Source organism: Mesoplodon bidens, assembly GCF_964165515.1.
Source record: "Mesoplodon bidens genome assembly, chromosome: 18".
Taxonomy (NCBI): Eukaryota; Metazoa; Chordata; class Mammalia; order Artiodactyla; family Ziphiidae; genus Mesoplodon; species Mesoplodon bidens.
Window position 1 is genome coordinate 2,547,380 of NC_138175.1, and position 21,088 is coordinate 2,568,467.

At 56.8% G+C, this 21,088-nt stretch overlaps 1 protein-coding gene across 1 annotated transcript in view; it reads right to left on the bottom strand.

Annotated features, from left to right (window-relative positions):
* Positions 1–21,088, bottom strand: part of JPH3 (junctophilin 3) — an 86,756-nt gene that overhangs the window by 32,367 nt on the left and 33,301 nt on the right. Inside the window, exon 2 of the mRNA XM_081216121.1 lies at positions 18,983–19,760. Within this exon, the coding sequence (XP_081072247.1) occupies positions 18,983–19,760 (778 nt within the window). The remainder of the gene's footprint in view (positions 1–18,982; positions 19,761–21,088) is intronic.

Here is a 21,088-nt window from a genome sequence, read left to right on the forward strand (position 1 = left end):
CATGCAGAGGGCCTGAGAAGGAAGACAGTCGGGAAGGCCGGCTGCTTGTTCAGCTTTCCCAGGGCGGGAGCACAGCCCCGCACCCCACCTCCCCGCCACCACTGCCCACACGTGGGGTCAGCTGCAAGTCTTCCTTCTCACTGTCCTCCCTTGCCCGTTATGCCCTGGGTCTGTGTCAGAGTCCACAGGTGGAGAGAGGGAGACATAGAGATGGAACCCTTGTCCTAATGCTCTTCCCAAAAGGCAAACACAGAAGTCTCCACCCGGATGCTGCATTTGGGGTTCAAATCCTGGCTCGGCTATTGAACGGCTATGACCCCAGGAACGGACTTGCACTTGCTCTCACTCATTCGTAAAGTATTTGCTGAGCGTCTCCAAGGTGCCAGGTTCTTGTCTGGCCCCGGAGACACCAGTCAACAAACGGGCAGCACCCTGCACCCAAAGAGTGAGGGGTCTAGGGCAGGTGGGGTGGACAAAGCCAGGTCCCACAGCCCCAAGACAGGGCAGCACAGGCCACGCCGCAGGACCCTGGCCCCCAGGGCTCACCTAGGTCGTCAAGAATGGCCATTCTGTGGCCAGGTGTGGCAGGAGCAGCTGCTGCCCTTCCAGTGACCACTGGCCCCACTCCCCTATAGCAGTGCATGGCCACCTGGAATAAGGACTACATTTCCCAGCCTCCCTTGCAGCTGGGTGGCCATGTGACTACATTCTGGCCAATGGGGTGTGAGCACAGTGCCACGTGCACCTTGGAGGGGACAGCATGGATGTTACACGTAAGAAATAAGCATCTCGTCTACAGCCATACCACCCTGAATGCACCCGATCTCGCCTGATCTCGGAAGAAATAAGCATCTTTGCGCCGCTGTGAGCTTCCTTATTGTAGCAAACTATACGTACCATCTGCTACGTCAACCGTCTGGAGTGTGCAGCTCAGCGGCAGTGGTGTCATCCGCAGTGTCGTGCGACTGCCCCCACGATCTATTTCAAACCCCTTTTCACCGCCCCAAACGGAAACCCTGTACCAGTAACAGGCAGTCACTGCCCACCCCGCTGCACGGCCCCTGGGAACCTCTACTTTCCTTTCTGTCTCTATGAATTCGCCTCTTCTAGGTATTTCGCATGAATGGAGTCAGACAGGATTTGTCCCTTCGTGTCTGGCTTCCGTCACTCAGCACCATGTCCTCGGGGTTCATCCATGTTGCAGCCTGTATTAGACCTTAAATTACTGTTATTTGGGGTCTTATCTATCTGGCCTCCTTCCTAACACACCAGGTGCCATGGATGGAACTTTGTACCCCCTGAAATTTAAATGTGAAGCCCTACCCCCCAAATGTGACTATATTTGGAAACAGGACTTATAGGAGGTACCTAAGGATAAATGAGGTCCTAAGGGTGGGGCCCCAATCCAATAGGACTGGTGTCCTTATGAGAAGGAGAAGAGAGACAGCTCTCTGCATGCATGGAGGGCGGGCCACGTAAGGACACAGTGAGACGGTACCGCCTGCCCCAAGGAGAGAGGCTCAGAGCCAACCCCGCAGGCATCTTGACCTTGCACTCTGCAGACTCCAGAACTGGGAGAAACTGCGTCTTGTGTAAAACCTCAGTCTGTGAGATTCTGTCACGCATTCTGAGCTCAGACACCAGGCAAAGAGGAGGACAAAGATGCCAGGAGTGGGGAGAAGCACACAGCACGGAAGGTGCTCGGTTTCCTCAGCTGTGAAACAGGCACATGGGCTCCCGTGCTACCCTGAGGGCCTGTGAGGATGGGGCATAGAGACCCCAGGGCACCCGGCTGTGTCCCGCTCAGCTGACCAGCTCGGGGAAGCAAGTTCATGGTCAGGGCACCCTGACAGGTTAACTCGGTATTGCTGGCAACCCTGGAGAGACCCACTATCCAGGCTCCACTGTCATGGGGGAGATGCCCCGACCTTGGCGGCCCCTATGCAAGTCAACGTGCAGAGGTTGGCCAGGCGGTAGTAGAAGGAAATGTGTGGGGGGCGGTGACGGCAGCAGAGCAGCCGAGATTCCAGGGGCGCCTGGGCCAGCGTACTGTGTGCACTTGCCTCCCTCCTCACTTAACCCAGAACTGCCTCAGAGGTGGGCCGAGTAGGAGCGTGGACAGGGACAGGTGCCTGGTCCTCCATGCAGCTGTCGGGATGCTGGCTGGTGCTGTGCTGATTGGTTGACAAGTATTTTGACTATCACCCCTGGGAATAGTTATGACTGTTGAAGAGAAATGGGAAATGAAAATCAAAACAAAAATAGCAAATGATTCCTGTCCTACAGACAGAGAAACTAGCTCAGCAAGGAGAGACAACACTGCCAAGGTGGCTGGCGGGCCTGAGGCCAGGTCTGCACCTGTGCATGATGGGTTTGTGTTGAAGCTCACATGCCCGGCAGGGGTGATGGGCAGGGGATGTTGCGACGGGGGTCCCCACCTCCTGCCTCGTACAAAACAGTGAGACTGAAGGAGAAAGAGCAGGGCCACAACGAGGCCGGAGACACGAGGCCACAAGCCCTTTCTAGCCCCAAGGCGCCGCCCCTCTGACCCCCGAGGCAAACTGGTGGCACATAGCCTTTGTCCAAGGTGGGCAACAGGAACCCGCTCGCCACGCCCTTTGGGTGCTCGGCAACAAAGAACAGCTCGCCTGCAGCGACAGTGTTTTCCTGGAGCCAAACCAGGGCAGGGATTTATCTGAAATCCTCGCTGGAATGTCCCAGGTGACCAGTCCACGTGTGTGGTCACCCTTCCACAAGGAGAGGGCGGGGCAGTGACCAGGACCTGAGGAACAGTGTCTGTGGGCGGTGAGAGGACCAGAGCCTGGCAGGAGAATTCCTCTGATTCCTGAGTTAGTGTTCAGCGAGCTTGTTGTGAGTTCCCACTGCCCCGAGGATCCCAAGGTGGAAATGCAATCCCTGAGGGCTTTCTGGGGGCAAGGATGTGCTGAGCATTCCACAGGCATCCTCCCGGTCCATCCCAGCTGCCCCAGGAATGGGTCTATCATCATGCCTGATGTACAGATGGGTAAACAAGCTCAGAGGGAAGGCTCACATGAGGTCAGACTACCATGGCCGGTCCAACCCTACAGCCCCCAACGTGTATTACTCAGAAGCGTTCCTCTTTATTAGAGAGATCCCCTGCTTCCCCTCCTCGCTCCTGTACCTACTGGGTACTGAGAAGGAGATGGTCATAACTTCAGGGAACTCACAATTCCAACAAATAGATAAGAACTCCTATCAGAGTTGGAGATGGGTTCAGAAAGGTGTGTCTGAACTGGGTCTTGAGGAACGCATAGGAGGTGGCTGGGTGGAGCTAAGGCATTTCAAGCAGAAGGAACAGCGTGTGCAAAGAGGAAGGCTGCCCAGAGGGTGGTGGGGCTGCAGTGCAGGACTGCAGCCCGGGTGGTGGGTCACAGGGCCAGAATACAAGGAGGGCTGCCATCCAGCTGGGGATCTGGACTGCATCCCGAGGCTTGGAAGCACTGGGACAGAGAGAGCAGGCTGCTGACGTACCCCTCTGTCCACTGCAGAGATGACCCAACACGAGGCACTAGGGACAGGCCGCTGTGCCCAGTCCCAGAGGCAGGGGTCCTGCGCCCCCGTCCCGATATCCCCTCTCTGCACTGGTGGAGACCTTCCATGGAGCTGGGTCAGTCTCCACGCAGGCGACACTGGCCACCACACTTGGTCCCACAAGACTAGCCTCCTGGCTGGTCGAGCGGGACCTCTGTGGGTATCGGGGGGGCCCGTCTGACAAGCAAGCCTGAGGTTACAGAGAACACCGCAGAGGCTTGGACCCGACTGCCAGACCCCTCCGCTCCCCCCGATTCCCTTTGAGAAGGGCAGGCCCCACAGACCTCACATCAAAGCCTCACTGGGGAGCTGGTGCCAGCGTCACAGCCTCGAGGTCCCGGGAGGGGACGGGTGGCCAACTCAAGGGGGCTTGTGGCTGCAGACTTGAGCCCTCCCTACGGGCTTCCTGGATCCCTACCCGTGCCCGGAGGATAGGGGAGGACAGCAGGGCCCGTGACCCCTGCTGCAGGGACCCCATCAGCCGGCAGATCTCAGCCCCACCCCCATCTCAGGGGAGTCCCAGGGGCGGTAAGAGGCTTGTCAAAGTTAGAGGCATCGAGCCACACGGCCAAGAGACAAGCATCTAAATGTATACTCTCAGTATTTGTGTATGAATGTATACTTTCAGTCTTTTTTTCTTTGTAAAGATAGGACACTATCCACACGTGATTGTAAAGCCTCAAATCAAGAACACCCTAGAAGGCAGCTTGTTCCGGGGAAGAAGTACCTCTAGCTGGTGTGTGTATCACACAGAAATGTTCAAAAAGGGTCTGTGAATTACAGAAGCGACATGACATGCCTCCTCTACGCACACACGTGCATTGTGCGAATGGGAAAAAAGACCCTGGGCAGTGGCCCCTGTGGGTGGTGGGGTTTAGAGGCAGTGTTATGATCTGACTCTTTAGTTGCGTAAAAAGAAGAAGAAAGTGTATCGAAACATCACGAGTGGCTGAGGGAAGAGTGAGGGAAGGCTCCCCCACGCCGGCGTGGGAGGAGAGTCTTGTCTCAGAGTCTGGGGGCACAGAGCCCCGCCTCCCTCCTCCCAGCAGCTGCCTCTCTGGGCAGGCGGAAGCCGGGCAATCACCACTTCACCCACGCGCAGGGCTACAGGGCTGCAGACGGACCAGCACCGGGCTTGCCTGGAGATGAGCCACACGGGGAGGGGCCCTCATTGCCTGGGGCTCTGGAGTCCAGCCAGCTGCCTGGGCAGGGCCAGAACCACCCTCCCACACACACATGCTGCAGCAGGAGAGGCATCAGCTCAGCAGTCAATGTATCAGTCAGGCTGGGCTAAGTGCTGTAACAAACAGGCCCAAGGATGGGTAACAGCTCAGATGCAACCCATGCTTATTTCTTGTTCATTTAAAGCCAAAACCAGGTGTTCCTGAAACATGACCTAGCAATGGCCACAACTGACCAGTGACCTCACCCAGAGGCAGGACAGCCTTTATGTCCTGCTATCTTCAGAGCTGCTCAGAGCACCCAGCAAATATTCTTACACAAACAAGCAAGCAGAACCAGATCACACCCCTCGGTCTAACTACTGGTTTCAGAAATCCTCGGGACGGAGGGACCTATTAAGCCCACCCCCAGAGGCGCTCAGCAAAGCCCAGACTGTAGGAAATTCTACAGGACAAACAACTTGGTTTTCTCAACAAACAAACTGCAAGGGAAAAAATGCAGCGAGGACTAACACAACATTATAAATCAACTTTACTCCAATAAAAATTACAAATTTAAAAAAGAAAAGGCAGCGAGGGAATCTGCAGCTTAAGAGACCAGGGACATATCAGCCAATTACAACGCATGGTATTATTTCAGTCCTGTTTTAAATAAATAAACTGATTAAGAATGAGGCAGCCAGTAGAATGAGAACCGCGGCTGGATTTTAATATTAGATATTGGTGTTATTTTGGGGGGGATGATATTGAGGTTATGATTTTTTAAAATTATTTTAATTTTCATAGATGAAAGGGTACGATGCCTGGAATTCTCTTCAAAAGTAACCTTGGGGGCTTCCCTGGTGGTGCAGTGGTTGAGAGTCCGCCTGCCGATGCAGGGGACACGTGTTCATGCCCCGGTCCGGGAGGGTCCCATGTGCCGCGGAGCGGCTGGGCCCGTGAGCCATGGCCACTGAGCCTGCGCGTCCAGAGCCTGTGCTCCACAATGGGAGGGGCCACAACAGTGAGAGGCCCACGTACCGCAAAAAAAAAAAAGTAACCTTCGGGGAGGAGTGGGCCAGAGTTCAGGTCAACACCGGCTCTGGGCCACACTGTGGTGAAGCCAAGTGATAGGGAAGGAGCCACGCGCCCGGAACGGAGGGTCATTTGCACCTGCTCTCCGGCTCCTGCCTGGCTTGCGGCCACCCCACTGCAGGGGGAGCCCAGAGACGCCCCCAGCTGTGCACCCAGGAAGGAGGGGACCTGGGTGGAGGGCCGAGAGCCAGCCCTGCACAGTCAGGCTGGACGAGCAGCAGTAGGATGGGGAGGGAACAAAGCCCTGTTTTGCTTAAGTTTCCTCATTTCCTCAGGAAAATTCCTACTCAAGGCAGTTTTCCAAACGGAGAAGTGATGAATGTGCCCAAGCAAAAGGGAAAGGCTGCCGGGGAGCCCCTGGGTCGCTGTGAAGGTGTGACAGCTCCCCTTACAGCCGAGGAGACGACACACAGGTCGTACGGGCAGGTACAGTGTCCTGGGCTGCTGCACACGCCGGGTGGGTCAAAACAACAGGACTTAATCTCTCGCAGTCTGGAGGCCAGAATCTGAAACCCAGGGGTCACAAGGCCACCCTCCCTCCGGAGGCTATGGGGGAGGGTCCTTCCTGCCCCTCCAGCTCCTGGGGGTCCAGGTGACACTTGGTTTGTGGCTGTGTCCCTCCATCTCTGCCTCTGTCCTCACATGGCCTCCTATAAGGACACGTGCCATTGGATTTAGGGCCCACCCTTATCCAGTGTGACCTTATCTTAAACTACACCTGCAAAGACCCTATTTCCAGACAAGCTCACATCTGAGGTTCTGGGTGGACATGGATTCTGGGGGGGGCACTGTTCACCCCAGCGCAAGTCCCCCACAATAGGTGCTGTGCTACACTTTTCATATATGTGGCCTCTCACCAGTCCCTGGGGTTGGGGTGTGGCACTGGGGCCTGAGACGCAGAGCTGGCGCTCTACCGCCTCCACCTCCCCTTCCCCCAGCCCAGGAGCCCAGGGCAGGGATGGGGGCTCAAGGGAGAGGGTGTGGGAGCCAAAGAGGCCAAGCGACAAACACCCTCCAGGTCCCTGATGCTCCTGCGAGGTCCCAGGAGCTGGGCGGCACCTGAGGTTCAGGGAGGGGGCAGGGTCTTGAGCAGCTTCAGTCTCCTCCCGGAGGGACCCAAGCAGGGCGGGGATGGGGGTAGGGCCCTGCTTCTTCTAGAAGATGAGCTCACCAGGGCCTCGGGGCAGGAGGGACCTGGTCTCCCTGGTGACAACTGCAGAAGAATCAGGTCTGTCCCCAGGGGGGCCCCGCTGCTCCCCCAGGACAGCACTGCTGGCCAAGGGCTCCCGGGTCAGTGCTGGGGAAGGGGGCCCTCCCTCAGTGCCGGCCGAACCCGACCCAGAGCTCTCCCGAGCACCGCCCTGCAGAGGCCCCACCAGAGCACAGGGCAGCTCAGCCCCATGGGGTGGGTGCCTCCAGCTAACAAACACAGCCCACAGGGAAGACAACACAAATATTTATTAAAAATCCAAGCTGCTGACAGTTCTCCCAGGAAGATGCACAGATGGCTGACAAGCGCAGGGAAAGATGCTCGAAATGCAATCAGAAGCACAAGGAGGTCCGCTCCACACCCAGAATCACGGCTAGAATCAGAGACGCACGGTAACAAGTGTCAGCGCGGACGCTGAGATGTGGGAACCCTCGTGCGGGGCTGACGGGAATGTGGGAGGGGCAGACCGTGCACAGCAGTGGGGCAGCTCCTCAGAGAGTTAAACCTAGAATGGCCCTACGACCCAGCAATTCCTCTCCCAGGTATCCACCCACGAGAACTGAAAACATACATCCACCCCCAAATTTGTGCACAAACGTTCACAGCAGCACTATTCATAATAGACAAAAGCAGAAACAACCCAAATGTCCATCAACTTGCGAGTGGATCGACAAAATGGGGTCCATCTGTACCATGAATGTTACTCAGCCGTAGAAAGAATGAAGCTCAGACACAGACGACAACAGGGATGAGCCTTGACAACACTGCACTGAATGAAGAAGTCGGAAATGGAAGACCACATATTCCACATATTGTAGGATTCCACTTACATGAAGTGTCCAGAATAGGCAAATGCACAGACAGATTGTAGATGTGTGGCTGCCAGGGGCGGGGGGAGAGGCTGGCACAGGGGTGCAGGTTTCTTTTGGGGCGATGGAAATGTTCTGAAAGCAGCAGGGATGCTTGTACAACTCTGAACACACTGGAAACCACTGAGTTGTGCACCTTAAAAGGGGGGTTTTTATGGTATGTGAATAGGTCTCCGTAGAAAGAAGACTGGCTGAGGCACTGCTACTTTCCACATGGACATGAGAATGTGAACCGGTACTGCTCCCTGCTGAAGTTGGATGGTTTGTTTGCCCAGCGCCCCCCATTAGGGACCATCCCTCCCCCACTACACGTCCTGGTGGCGTATCAGGATATCCATCCTCTGACCACTGTCTTTGAGGTGGGCACATGACCCAGCCTGGCCAAGCAGGAAATCCCATCCCTCATGGGTAGTAAGTAGGCAGGTGACTCCAGCAGAGCCAATCCAAGCCATTCCAGATCATCACTATATGGACCCTGGGAGAAAAGTCTCTCTTTCCCGCCGGGATCGAGAACTCTAAGGGTTATGTGAACGCAGACCTGGTGGCCTTTCCCACCACACGCGGAAAACCTGCTGGAGAATGAAATTATCACACAGAGGAAAGCAGAACCAAGAGAGGGAACCAAAGACAGAGAGAGCCCTGACATTATCTGGACTCCTGAATCCAGCTGTGTCTGAAGCCAACCCAGGAAATGGGAGCCAATACAGTCCCTTTCTTTCTTTCTTTCTTTTTTTAATACAAATTTATTTTATGTATGTATGTATGTATGTATGTATGTATGGCTGCGTTGGGTCTTCGTTGCTGCACGTGGGCTTTCTCTAGTTGTGGCCAGCGGGGGCTACTCTTTGTTGCAGTGCATGGGCTTCTCACTGCAGTGGCTTCTCTTGTGTGGAGCACGGGCTCTAGGCGCATGGGCTTCAGTAGTTGTGGCCCACGGGCTCTAGAGTACAGGCTCAGTAGTTGTGGCGCACGGGCTTAGTTGCTCCACGGCATGTGGGATCTTTCCGGATCAGGGCTTGAACCTGTGTCCACTGCATTGGCAGTCTGATTCTTCATCACTGGGCCACCAGGGAAGCCCCCTACAGTCCCCTTCTGCTTGAGCTAATTTGAGCTAAGATTCTATTGCTGGCAGCAGAGTCCTGATTAATAGAGCCAAGTCACGATTTACACAGACTTTAGGTTTGGAGAAAACCTCAAGTGGTCAAGATGACTCTTCAAAATCCCCTAAAATATATACATTTAGGGGCTCCATTATGCATAATATATAGGTCTTTTAACAATGGAAACTAAGTTCAGAGAGGTGCTTACGCATGAGACGTTCCCACTTCCAATCTTGTTCCGTTCCTCCCTCCGTTTCTCCCTCCTGACTCACTGCCGTTATGATCAAATCCGTAACTTCCATGCTCACGTGGTATGACTTCTCCGGGTACCAGACAGGCTGCGAGAAGATGACCCCCCACCTGGCGGAGCCCATTAATGGCTCTTGGGAGAGGCAAAGGGAGGCCGGGGCAGAGTCTGGGGTGGCGGCGGGGATGGGGGAAGCTGACAGCAGACAAAGCCTGAAGCTCCTGTTAGAGCAGAGGCTGGGCACTGTGCAAACAGCCTGGTCAGCAAACAGTGACCAAAGAAACCCCCTTCCATTCTGCCAAACCATCTGCAAAGTCCACATACACAAACACAAACACACACAAACACAAACACACACAAACACAAACACACACACACACACACACGTCTTAGATATGCATAAGGTAGCCTCTCACGGAAGATGTTCATGGTTAGAAAAAGTTGGGAAAGCAAAAGCAGCGCCTCTGAGCTTGGGGCACGACCCACGAGCATATAAGACCCTGAGACCCAAAGACACAACTACTGGGGGCGGGGGAGGGGCTACCCAGGAGAGCAGTAAGTTCTGCTCCAAGCCCTCTAGAGGGCAGGCCTGACGCCAGAGGCAGGAGGTGTGATTTACAGGAGTCAAGGTGAAGCAGCAGGAAGAAAGGCATTCATGACCACGGGAGCAGCGGCCGTGGTGCAGCTGTGCAGAGCGCAGACCCCCAAGTTCCCATCCACTTGGAACCTCAGAGTGTGACCTTATTTGCAATGGGGTCTTGGTAGATGTAATTAGGATAAGGTCACACTGGATGAAGGTGTCCCTAAATCCAATGACGTGTCCTTACAAGAAGGAAGGACAGACACAGAGGCAGGGATTGGAGGGATGCAGACACCAGCCAAGGACACCTGGAGCCCCCAGGAGCTGGAAGAGGCAGGAAGGAGCCCCCCACCCAGAGCCTCCAGAGGGACTGCAACCCTGCAACACCCTGACTTTGGACTTCCGGCTCCAGGACTGGGAGAGAACATTTCTGTGGTTTTAGGCCACCCAGTTTCAGGCACTTTGATACGGCAGCCCCAGGACACTCATATAAAGGACCAGGAGTGTTTCCAAAAACGACCAATGGTCCAGTGTGGCCCAGAGCCCATGGTGTGTGCAGATAAGCACAGTGGAGACACTCCTTTCCTCCCTCCAGAACCACCCACTGAAGGCTGTAGCAGTCAGGGATGCCAAACAGCACTGTTTAACAACCCCGCGCCCCCAAAGCAGGTGGCTTAAAATAATCACTTATTCTTGCTCGTGCATCAGGTCTTCCCAAGTGTCCCTCACCCCCAGGGATGGGGGCTCCCAGGGTGTGTTGTCATGGCAATGGCAGATGTACAAGGGGGGTGAGCAGAAACACACCAAGCGTCCCAGGGCCTCAGCCTGGGATGGGCCCTCCGTCACTCCAGGCCTGTCCCACGGACCAAACAAAGCCCGTGGCCAAGCCTCCAGTGGGAAGGGACCACAGTCACACGGCCAAGGGCATGGGGAATGCGGAACAAACATGTAACCTACCACAGGCTAGACTGAACTTCCATCTGATGAAACACCTCAGTTTAAACTCAAATTAGGGGCTTCCCTGGTGGTCCAGTGGTAAAGAATCTGCCTTCCAATGCAGGGGACGCAGGTTCGATCCCTGGTCAGGGAACTAAGACCTCACATGCTGCGGGATAACTAGAGCCCGCGTGCCGCCAGCTACAGAGCCCACGCGTTCTGGAGCCCGCACACCACAACTACAGAGCTCACACGCCCTGGAGCCCAGGCACCGCAGCTAGAGAGGAGAAAACCCGCACACCACAACTAGAGAGAAGCCCACATGCCGCAAAGAAAGACCCCGCATGCCTCAATGAAGATCCCGCGTGCCGCAACTAAGACCTGACGCAGCCAAAAAAAAAAAAAAACCCGCCAATTAAACTCCTCAGATCTGACCAGTGTGGACATGGCAGTCCCCGCACCTAGGGAGCCCCTTCACTCAGGTGGGGAGACTGAGGCTCCACAGCTGCCCAGGAGTCAAGGGCAGGGGAGTCTTCCCTATATCCCCCACCCCCGCCTGCTCTAACAAAGGCAGCCTGGTGTCCCGTCTTTCCTGGTGATGTGTCACTCTTCACAATGACCCTGCCAGGCACACGCTCTCTTCAACCCATTTTACAGAGTTGAAAGTGAAGGCCCAGGGAGTTTATGCACCTTGCCTGGGGCCACAGCACTACTAACAGTGGAATCATTTGCCATTTCCCTCAAAGATGGGAAAGAAACTGGCTCCGGCTGTAACAGGAGGGTTTGGGTTTAGATTTAGAGGAAAAAAATCCCTGCTGTCACCAAGCCTGGGGACAGCTCACCAAGACCATTTGGGAACCCCTTTCTCCAGGGCCGTGTGAGAGACAACAGCTTCTCTTGTGAAGGGGTGAGTTCAGTGGAAGGTAGGTTCAACTGCCCCAGAACCCCGGGCCAGGGCCAGGGCATGCCACCCCAGGTGCCCTTCTGATGCCAGGTGGGAAAGCTGCCTGCAGGTGAGAGGCTCCGTGCGTTCTGTCTGACAAGTGGCACAGAGCAAGGCGGGCAACGATCCTAATCCCATCTGACAGCCCGAATCCCCAAGCCCACGCGTGCAGACCGGAGGTGACAGAGGTGTGGGCAGAAGCTGGCACCCCAAGCCGACACCTGCCAGGCCCCGGGAAGCACCTTACAGACGTGAAACACAGGCCCAAGGCCAAGGGTTCCTGGATCTCCGGGACGGAGCCCGAGTTTGGGGGCACACGTGGCCCCAGAGGCAGCAGCCTCTCACCCCCAGGGAGCCCTCGGGCTGGTCTCCAGTGCAGGCATTTCTCAGGACCTAGCACCCCACTCCCCAGTCTCTCCTGTTCCTTTTTTTTTTTTTTTTAATGTTGGGAGGGCAGAGCCGGAACAGATGGCTGTCGCCCACCAGAAGGCCTCTGCTGGCACATGGCTGGCCCTCCCCCGGAGGCAGGAAGCCGCAGAGAGCCCAAATCTGCAGGACCTGGAAGCACGGCTGCAGAGCAGGCTGCCTGGTGGGAGCGAGAAGGGGACAGGCATGCCCGCTCTAGAAGGGGGACACCGGGGATATACCCCACCCTCGGCTACAGCCAGGAGCTTATGGGTTTCCTACGGAGCTGTAGCAATTCACCACATACACAGTGGCTTAGGACACCATGCATTTATTACCTTATAGATCTGGGGGTCAAAAGTCCAAAACGAGCCTGTCTTATGGGCCTAAATCAAGGTGTCGCAGGGCTGGTTCCCTCTGGAGGCTCCAGAGGAGAATCTGTTTCCTGGCCTCTTCCAGAGTCTGGAGGCACTGGCAGCCCTTGGCCCGTGGCCACATCACCCCAACCTCCACTTCCATCCTCACAGCTCTGACTCTGCCCTCCTGCCACTCGCTACTAAGGACCCCAGTGACGATACTGGGCCCCCCACCCAGACAATCCTGCAGAATCTCTTCATCTCAAGATCCCAATGTAGGGTTTCCCTGGTGGCGCAGTGGTTGAGAGTCCGCCTGCCGATGCAGGGGACACGGGTTCGTGCCCCGGTCCGGGAGGATCCCACATGCTGCCAAGTGGCTGGGCCCGTGAGCCATGGCCGCTGAGCCTGCGCATCCGGAGCCTGTGCTCCGCAACGGGAGAGGCCACAACAGTGAGAGGCCTGCGTACCGCAAAAAAAAAAAAAGATCCCAATATAATCATATCTGCCAAGTCCCCTTTGCCACAGACAGTCACACATCCACAGGTTCCAGGGATGATCAGGATGCAGATGCTTTGGGGGGCTGTTATCAGCCTACTGCAGGGAGAAACCCCTCTATGACACAGCAGTCACTCAAGGCCACCCCACCTCCCCCTCCTGGAGCCCTCCCGTCCAGCCAAGGTAAACTGGTGCAGCCTCTTGCCAGGCAATGTGGCAGCGGCTTCTACGATCTTTACATGCACGTGTCACTCAGCCAGGCCTGCTCTGTGGCATCGTGGTGAGAAAGACCCCTGCCAGCAGCTCGGGGGGTGGGGCGCAGAGGACAGGGACAGTCTCTGCAGCCTTGTTTGTAAGACTGAGAGATGGGACGCATCCGAAACATTTGTTAGCAGAATAAGTTGGACCACTGTGGTGCATCCACACCATGGTATATGATGCAGCTGCTAAGGAAACATACCTGACATGGAAAGCGTCCCGGATAAAGGTGAGGGGAAAAGAAAAACAAGCTATGAAACAAGTCGAGTACCATTCTATCACTGTAACCGGGAATCATGTAGGTGTGAGACACTTACCTGTACACGTGCTGAAAAAACCGTGATTCCCTCTAAGGAGATGGACAGCCCACGGTGGGACATGGTTACTTGATACCGGTCTGCCTTGTTGCGTTAACATTTTTTACAGGGATATATGACTCTTCACGTTTTAACAAGGAATGATAGGTATATATTTTAAAACAATAATACACCACTACCCACCCCCCACTTTCAGATCCTCGAATATTTTGTTTCCTTTGAGATGGAAAGATGCCCCAGTTAGAGAGCCCCAGGCAACCTCCAGGCAATAATCCACCCTCCTAGTCTGGGAGACCCCACAGGGGGTCTTGTGCACTGTCCCCCTGCACCCAGGGCTCTGGGGACAGCCTGGTGAAGATCCATAACTCAGGAGCAGAGAAGCCACAGCAGAAAGCTTAAAGCAAACAGGTCGCCCTGAGGCCCAGACAGATGCCAACGCAGGGCCGGGCATAAAAAAAGCGACTGCGCACAGCAACATTACAATAAGAAAAAGAATGACATCCTTTTTCTTTCTTTTTTTTTAAAACCAAGACGAGACCTTCTTGAAGTCAGCAGAATATTTGCTAATATAAATGTTAAACTCGTGGACTGTAAGTTCCCTCAGTGGCTGGAACCATGTCTTACTTATCTTTGTATTTAACGCTTCAGGTAGTTCCTGGCATTCAATACATTTATGTGGAATAATTGGAGGGAAAAAAAAAAAGCGCCTGGGGATTTGGAAGCCCTTCCCCGAGTAGGCCTCACCTGAGGTTTCACACGCCAAACCCTGCCTGTCCCAGGGGCAGGGCTGTATCTGGAGAGCACTTTGAGGAAGCCAGCCAGCACCCCGCTATTCACAGTTAGGGTCCCCAGAATCTGGCACAGGTCTGAAGGGGCCAAGAACAGGAAAAGGGCAGTAGGCAGCGCCCAAGATGTGAGTTCTAGTCCCGCCTGGGCCACTGTCTGGTTCTGAGAACTGGGGGCTGCCTTGCTGGCACGGCACGGGGTCCACTCTCCCACTGTGCTGGCAGGGATGACCTCCGACCTTCAGAAGGGCTGGACTGCCTGGCGTGAGGATTCTGAGTGCAGCCGTCAATTAGCCACGTCTGCCGTGGGTGCGGGAGAGAGGAACGGCTGCCCACGTGCCAAGAACTGTCACCTTCCACACCTAAACGTCTGGTCAAGGTCCCTCCCAGCTCCACCCGCCACCATTCTGCTCACTCAGCAAAGCATCACAAGACAGGGGCGTCAGCCGACGGCCACACGCGGGCCTGAGGCCACGATGCCGTCCACCGCGCCCCGACCGCCCAGCAGCCTCAAGGCACAGTAGCGGGTGCCTCGGCTGCCCCCACCTCCTGCCCCGGTACCCCGGCCCATCCAGGGCTGCCCGTCCCTCGGGGAGCAAGAGATCCTGGAGCAGCACGGCCGCCCTGCCTGCAGCTGCTCCCCACTCAGCCCCAAGCACAGAGGTCACTCCCGGGAAGCAGAGTTGGCTCCCAGCTCCAGGCTGCGGGTGTAGCGCCACAGGGCACCAGGCCAAGAGGCGGGGTGGGGGGTGGACACGAGCGTCTGTTCCACCATTCAGCCCCTGCCCCTCTGAAAGGGCACGTTCGGGCGCAAACCTGGTACCTGCAGGGTGTCCAGGTGGGGCAGCGAGTTGTCACATAATCCCCACAACACAGAACCCTGGGGCGGGGGATTAACCTCTCCTCCCCTCCGTGGAGCCAGGGGACCCACGAGGCGCAACAGCGCGCCCGGGTCAGGACTGGCCCATTTTTGCGGGATGTCGGGCCCGGCCCCGAGACAGACTAAACCCGCAGGAACTCGCAGTTCTCTCCCGTGAACTTTGCCAGCAGATGCTGCCTTGCTGGACCCCAGGGCGGTGTGCCTCGCACCCTGGAGGATCTGCGGGCACCAAGAAGCAAGAAGGGATCCTCAGCCCTCTCGGGAGCCTGGCCTGGTGGTCCCCTGCCCCGCGGTGGCGAGGGCCATGCCTCCAGGACCCGGAACCAAAGGAGGCGGCCGGGGCCCCTGACAACGCGAGGGGGTGGGGCCTAAGCAGTTATTCACTCATTCATTCAAAACGAGCTCCTGCGCAGACACGATGTTGAGAAGTCACAGCTGGGGCACAGCAGGGCCTCTGATGCCATCTGCCTTGCCCAGACCGACCCACCTGGCACACCTTCCCCTCAGCCCTGGCTCCCACTTTTGACCCTGACGGGGCAGGGACCTCCTCCACCTCCCGCCTTTGCTCACAGGCATGTCTGCGCACGTCTCCTCTTCCCTGGGGCCTCCTGGGAGATACAAGAGCGGCAGGCCTGCCCGACCAGCATCCCGGGGGCTCCTCAGGAATGCAGGTTCTCAGGCCCCACCCAGATCTGCTGAGGCAGAAGCTCTGGGGGTGGGGCCCGGCCATCTGCATTTTACACACCTCCTGAGGGTGCCGAGGGCACCTGAGAATCACATGGAGAGCTTTCAAAGGGCTCTGAAGCCCAGGTGGCATCCCCAGCAAGGAGCTCAGCATCTCTGGGGTGGGCTGCCTGTGTGTCTGCCCCCAGGTGATCCCAGCGCACACCGGGGGCAGGGATGCTGGGAACCAGGCAACAGCCCTGGCTCCCCATCTCAGGGGCGGTGCCAGGCCCCGGCCCTTAGAAGCTACGGGTATGGTCCGCCCTGAAACGGAGGTACCGGGACCCCCTCTCAGACCCCGAGCTCCGTGCCACCCCCATTTCCCAGGAAAGCCTGCGTCCCTGTCCTCACAGCAGCCGCCCTCCAGGGAAGGTCCCAGGCATCATTTCTCACTGACTCGGCTTAGCGACCGACCCCGGCTGGGGCCCGAGGACGCAGCTCCCTGCGCCTGGCCAGAAACTGGCTGTGACAGTGACCACACCCCACCCGGGGCCAGCCGCTCCACAGCCTCAGGCGGCTGCCGTGGCCACTTTCACACTCCAGTGGAGGGTGGGCCTCAGGGCTCCCGGAGCACCGACCCGCCTGCATCCACTGGCTTTACTCTCCAGGTCAGCCGCCTCTGGTCCTCCTCCTCCTTTTTTTCTTCTTCTTTTTTTTTTTTTCAAATCTAAGCTCATCGAGAAAACACAGCAAGTGCAGCTCCCACCACAGCCCGGAACGGAGGCTCGTCCTCATCCCTGTCGTGGTGACCGAGGACACTGTCCCCTCCCACCTCCAAGGGGTGACCCCGGGCACCACGAAGCCGCAAGGCTGGGATCACACCACGGGTGTGCATTCACACCCACCTCCCCACGAGGCCAGGGGCAGGAGGGGAGGGGCGGCCCAGCTCAGGGGACGCCTGGGAGGGTGACAGTGGTGCACGCCAGGCCCCACATACGCTGAGGGCACTGCATGTCGCTGCATCCCATCCTTCCACAAGGAACCTGGCCCAGAGAGAGTGAGCACCTTCCCTGGGCTGCTCAGCAGTGATGGGCCCAGGCTGGACATCTCAGCGAGCCGGCACCCAATACACGGAGCCGTTGTCAGGGAAGTTCCCAGGCCTCTGCGGCAGGCGGGCAGCCACCACTCTCATCTCACAGGTGAGAGGTGGGAAGCCTGTCCCAGGTGGGGCTACTTAAGGAGCTGGCTCTGAGCTCCGCCCACACCACCACCTCCACGGACTCCTTCATGAAGACCAGCCCCCCGCAGTTTCTGTGGGAGGTGTCAGAAAACACCTCCCACAGATGTGTCCCATGTCCCCAGTCCCAAGAAATTCGCCTGGGTGTCGGACTTCGTCAATTCCGGGGAATACCGTCCGTGAAATCCTCGTGCTTCTGCCTCACAAGCACCCAAATTTCTGACGACACTGTCCCCCTGCCCTGTAAAGTGCCTTGGGTCCACTGAGGTCAATGAGGTAACCAAGCACAAAGGTAACAAACAGACGGAACTACTGGAAGGAAGGAAATACGCCAAACGCCAGCTGGAGTCTCTGGGTGACGCGGGAGACCTGCCCTCAGGCTGCGGCTCCCTGCCTTTTCCATACGGAGCAAGTGTTACATTTATAATGGAAAAAGTAACTATGGAACCAAATTTGATCTTAAAATACCAGATGAGGGGTCATAAATGCCACTCCTGTTCATGCGGGCCTGAACACTTCTGGGGGAGTAGGAAGGGGTGAACAGAGCAGTGCAGGACCCCGACATTCAAGGTAGCAATTCCATCTCCCCTTCAGCTTCTTGGAATGGGTTTCATTTCCAAGACCTCAGGTGGGGGCCGCAGATAAGTCTGCCAACAAACCACAGCCACCTTTTCTGTTCTTTCAGTGTGGATCAAAGGTCACTGGAAACCAGAACCAAAAGAGCTAAAGTTTTATTAGTGACAAGGCTGGGAAGGCCTGAGCCGTAACTGAACTGGGGGTCTCCCTGGAATAACTCCAGGCCTGCCCCTGGCCGGGAATACATAATCATCCAGAAAGACTCAGCGTCTGTTCTCCTGAACACCTCCTGTCCGGGCAGCCTAAGGCAGTTAAAGCAATCCCAGATCCCCGTCCCAGGCCCCACGACTCTCAGGGCGGACCCGAGGGCCTCACCTGGACCCAGGAAAGTGGACAGCGGTGCGAAGCTCTCAATGAACTCAAGTCAGGAACTGTTTCCTTAGAACCCAGGAGCATGGCCACCTGGGGGCCTTGGCTTGCAATAGGGCAGCTTCCTTCAAGCTGTGGCTGGCGGTTCCTGCTGCCCACAGCCGAGTGGGGCAGACCCAGGCTCACACACTTACCTCTGTGCTTCCCAGGGGGACCCAGGGCCCCTTCTTCCAGCTCTGAAGCCCCCACCCCTGTACCAACACCAAAGACACCTCAACGTCCAACACGGAGCCCGCCAATGGTCAGCTCTGGACCCACCGCTTAGGGCCTGGTGGCCCCGCTGAACCCTAAATGCAGTAAGTCCTGCATCCCATTCAGAACAGCTATTGGCCTACAGCACCAAGCCTCAAGTGAGCCCCTGGGCCAGTGTCCACAGCCGGTCTGTCCAGCTGGTGCCAAATCCAGGGCCCATGGAGAATCTGGGCCTCGGGCTGGGGTGGCCGAGACAGCTGCCACCCTGCTCCCACGTCCCTGCAGCACTGGGCACTCCATGCCCACCTGGGAGTGCGGCCGTGGAGGCAGCACATGTTTCTCTCAGCCCGCAGCTGTCCTATGCATGTTACCAAGCAGAATGGCCACCATCTTTATCCATCAATGTTTTACATTAAACACCAGCATATAAAACAAGGAAAAGAGAGGAAGGGAGGTCTGCTCCCTTTGAGGGGAGGCTGTAAGACCCAGAACCCCCTCAGGTCAACCATTTCCTTGCTCCACCTCTGGGAACCTCTGAGGAACCCCAGGGTTCCACAGGGCAGAGTTTGAGAAACACCAGCGTAGCCCTCAACCTGGGCTGCACAACCAACCAAACCAGGTCCCCGTGACGCAGAACCACCTCACGCCTCCCCATGCCGGCCCCCTGCCCTCCTACCTGGAGGCCGCGATCTCCGCCTTCTGCTTGGCGATGGTGGCCGCCCGCTCGGCCGCCTCCACGGCCCGGTCCACCTTCTCGCGGACCTTGCTGGCACGCAGCGGGAGGAGGTTCTTGCGCTTCCCGCCCACGAGGACGTTCTGCTTGTACTTCCCCTCCTCCTTGGTGCCGTCGGGGAAGGTCAGGCAGCCGTAGCCGTGCCGCCGGTTGCCAGCCCACTCGCCCTCGTACTTGAGCCCGTCCGAGCGCTGGCTCACGCCGAAGCCCGAGCGCTTGTCACTCTTCCACTCGCCCACGTAGGTCTCGGTGGTGGTGGCGTCGGTGTCGTCCTCGATGGCTGACAGCTCGGCCTCGCCCTCACCCAGGCTGATGGTAGAGTGGATGTCGCTGGCCGTGGAGCTGACGGTGCTCATGCCGGCCTCGCTGCGGAAGGAGCTCTGTTTGCTGCGCTGGCTGGCCAGGCTGCTCTTGGACTCCGACTTGCGCAGTTTCAGCCCGCTCAGCAGCGAGCGCCGGAACAGCCCCTTCTTCTTGCTCTTGAGGACCTCTGAGTCGCTGTGCACCACGAGCACGAAGCCCCCCCGGGACACGGCTGGGCTACTGGCCACGGCAGGGCAGGCGTCGGGGTGCAGCGCGGCGCCGTTGGTGTGCTCGCTGCGCAGGGAGTTGATGGAGGTCCTCAGGGGCGAGCGGATGACTGCTGCCATGCCGTAGGGGACACTCTGCCGCACGCCGTAGCCCTGACGCATGCCGCCGACCCACTGGCCCTGGTAGGTCCCTGTGGAGACACAGGAGAGGGTGAGCTTGAGTGCGGGAGGGCGACGCAGCCGCCACGGTCTGCCCTGTCTCGGGGCAACTCGGCGAGGTTTACATCGAGGCAGACAGACCATCAGACCACGGGTGCTTTTATGATTCCTGCCACTGATACTGTTTTTAAAGACCCTTCCCTCCTGCTTCCCACGGTTGGATTTCGTTCTCTCTCTCTTTTTTTTTTTTTTTTGCGGTACGTGGGCCTCTCACTGCTGTGGCCTCTTCCGTTGTGGAACACAGGCTCTGGACGCGCAGGGTCAGCGGCCATGGCCCACGGACCCAGCCGCTCCGTGGCATGTGGAATCTTCCTGGACCAGGGCACAAACCCGTGTCCCTTGCATCAGCAGGCGGACCCTCAACCACTGCGCCACCAGGGAAGCCCCTGTTCTCTCTCTCTTAGAGGTCGGGGAGGGGGAAGGGAGGAGTAAGAGTCTGATGCAGTCAGGAGTGACCTGCAGAGCTCCCCAGGCCATGTGGGCAGAAGGCCCAATCTGGGAAGACAGGGAGGGGCGTGGAGGAGAAGAAGGAAGAAACACATCCTGGGTGAGCAGCTCCAAACAGGGCTCATGGGGCCCATGAGGGGCAGCTACAAGGACACAGATCCAGGCTACAAACTGGCTATTGACGAGGCTGCCTTGGAAGGTAGTGAGATCCCCATTGCTGGAGGCATCCAAGAAGAGTTGGGAAGACCACTCAGCAAGGACACCTTAAGGCATGAAAACTGGCAGGCCTGGTATCTCCAGAAGAATCAACATTGCACACCCATGTGCACAGCAGCATTATTCACAATAGCCAAAGACAACATGGTCCATCCAAACAATGAAACATTATTCAGCCTTCAAAAGGAGGGCAGCTCGGCAATTTGCTACAATGTGGACGAACCTTGAGGACACTCTGCTAGGTGAAATAAACCAGTCACCAAAGGACACACACTATTTGATTTCACTTATATGAGATACCTAGGAGTCAAACTCAGAGACACTGAAAGTAGATGGTGGGGCTGGGGTGGGGGGAGGGGAGCAGGGAATTATTGCTTAATGGATACAGAGTTTCTGTCTGCAGTGACGGGAAAGTCTTGAAAATAGACAGAGGTGATGGTTGTACGACATTATGAGTATGACTAATGCCACTGAACTGTGCACCGAAAAATGGTTCAAGTGGCTAGTTTTATGTTATCTATGTATCTTTTAAAAAATATATAAAATTTATTTATTTTATTTTATTTTTGGCTGTGTTGGGTCTTTGTTGCCGTACGTGGCTTTCTCTAGTTGCGGCGAGCGAGGACTACTCTTCGTT